We start from the raw sequence: 1,989 nt of genomic DNA on the forward strand, positions 1-1,989 counted from the left end.
CTTACTTTACCTGCAAATGACCTTCACTGAGCAGACCCCCACAGGTAAGACATTGACCTTAACCCAGTATTTTGACTGGCGGGCCACTTCATGAATTTTGGTACACGCCGCGGGCCAGAGACTTAATATAGATGCAAATGCATTGTATTTGCACAAAATAAAGCCCTGTATTTATATATATAGGATGTAAGTAAAATATTAAGTAGCATACATAGATATTTTGGGGAAATAAATACGTCACTTCTTAGCTTGTATCTTTTATTATTGATAATAATGCTAATACAAATACCAATATTAATACTACTAATAATAATATAGAGTTATGGTGCAGTAAATTTGGTATTTTAAGTGCATTAACGTAACTGTCGTAACAGAAGAGAATCGATATTATAAGTTGAAATAATTAGTCTCTTGAGACGTTGTCTTTACTCTTCCCTAGGGAGGTGGTGGTAGGGTTGAGTTGGCCAGGTCTGATCACAGCTATCCTGCTTCGTCTGGCTTCCCTAGGGAGGTGGTGGTTGGGTGGAGTCATGTCAAATTGTAGCTGCTCCTGATCGGCTGATCTATGATGTCACTGCTGCAGACTGTTTGAAAAATGTATTTAATACAGTTTAATATTTATTGTTGCTTCTTCATAAATTAAGGATAATATAATTAAGTTTTAATGGTTGAAAATAAGGAAAAAGCAAGTCAAAGCACCAATATGTAATTTATTGAAATATTTTAAAGTATGTTCATATGTCATATTATATTCTGAAATTGTTTAGTATCTTGATAAGAATATTTAACTTACTCAGTGGGACGAATGACAGCGCTGATGATTGCTGACCAGACCATTGAAGTCAGGTGTTGCCTCCGTTGTTGCAATGAAAAGTACTTGTTCAAGGTGATCATCAGTCATTGCAGATCTAAGTTTTGATTTATTCAGCTTCATTATCGAAAATGTCTGCTCACATATGTATGTAGATCCAAACAGCACAAGCATTCTTTGAGCATGAGCCTTTAGTTTTGGAAATGCACAGTCATTAAGAGAGGCATAGAATTTGGGAAGTCACTGTTTTCATCTGCTCAGAAAGCAAAGGATCACATTGCATGTCAATAAGCTCGAGTTGTAGGTCAACTGGGGCTTTGTCAACATCAAATGAGAAGGGAGAAGACACCCAAAACAGGTCATTTTCAATTAATTTGAAATCATGGAATCTGCGTGAAAATTCGGCATGCAAGTCAAGTAGCTGCAATGAGTACTTCTGTACATTTTGATCACAAACTTCAATCTGTTGTAAGGTTGCAAAGTGAGCAAATTGTTTGTTCGTAATCTGACGAGACAAAAGAAGTAATTTCTTCATGAAAGCTTTGACACTGCTGTACAAATCATGTGCAAAAGCCCCCTTCCCTTGTAGCTTTGAATTCAGGTCATTCATATGACCCATGATATCAACAGCAAATGCAAAATCAGAGAGCCATTTCTCATCATTCAACTGTGGGAAATCTATAGCATTCTGTTTCACGTCCAAAAATAAGCCAATCTCTTCTTTCAATTCCCAAACTCTTTTCAGGATTTTTCCCAAACTAAGCCACCTCACATTTGTGTGATACAGAACATCCGTATGATCAGATTCCAAGTCTTCAAGCAGGGTTATAAACTGCCTGTGATTTAATCCTCTTGCTCGAATGTAATTAACCACTTTCACAACTGTGTCAACGACATGGCTTAAATTTAAAACACTCTTACAAAGGACTTCTTGATGAATAATGCAGTGCAAAAAGACAATATTTTGTTCTGCATTTGTTTCTCTGACTTGATCTTGAATTCTTTTTAGCAATCCAACATTTTTACCTGTCATATTTGGCCCTCCATCGGTGATCACATTTACCAGTTTGTTCCATTCTACTCCTAATTTCAAAAGACAATTATTTACTGCCTCCAATCTATCTTCTCCAGTTGTTGTTCCTTTCAGTGACTGCATTGATAGCATTTCTTCTGTGATC

At 36.5% G+C, this 1,989-nt stretch overlaps 1 protein-coding gene across 1 annotated transcript; it reads right to left on the reverse strand.

Annotated features, from left to right (window-relative positions):
* Positions 1-262: 262 nt before the first annotated feature.
* LOC121877923 (general transcription factor II-I repeat domain-containing protein 2B-like) lies at positions 263-1,977 on the reverse strand. The gene has a single exon (XM_042383883.1). The coding sequence runs from the start codon at positions 1,974-1,976 to the stop codon at positions 1,026-1,028; it is 951 nt and encodes a 316-aa protein (XP_042239817.1). The 5' UTR covers position 1,977; the 3' UTR covers positions 263-1,025.
* Positions 1,978-1,989: the final 12 nt, after the last annotated feature.

This window comes from Homarus americanus, unplaced genomic scaffold (genome assembly GCF_018991925.1).
Source record: "Homarus americanus isolate GMGI-L3 unplaced genomic scaffold, GMGI_Hamer_2.0 scaffold35972, whole genome shotgun sequence".
NCBI lineage: Eukaryota > Metazoa > Arthropoda > Malacostraca > Decapoda > Nephropidae > Homarus > Homarus americanus.

Excerpts from the sequence above, each read along its gene's own strand:
- LOC121877923 (XM_042383883.1), bottom strand. The coding sequence starts at position 1,976 with ATGCTATCAATGCAGTCACTGAAAGGAACAACAACTGGAGAAGATAGA.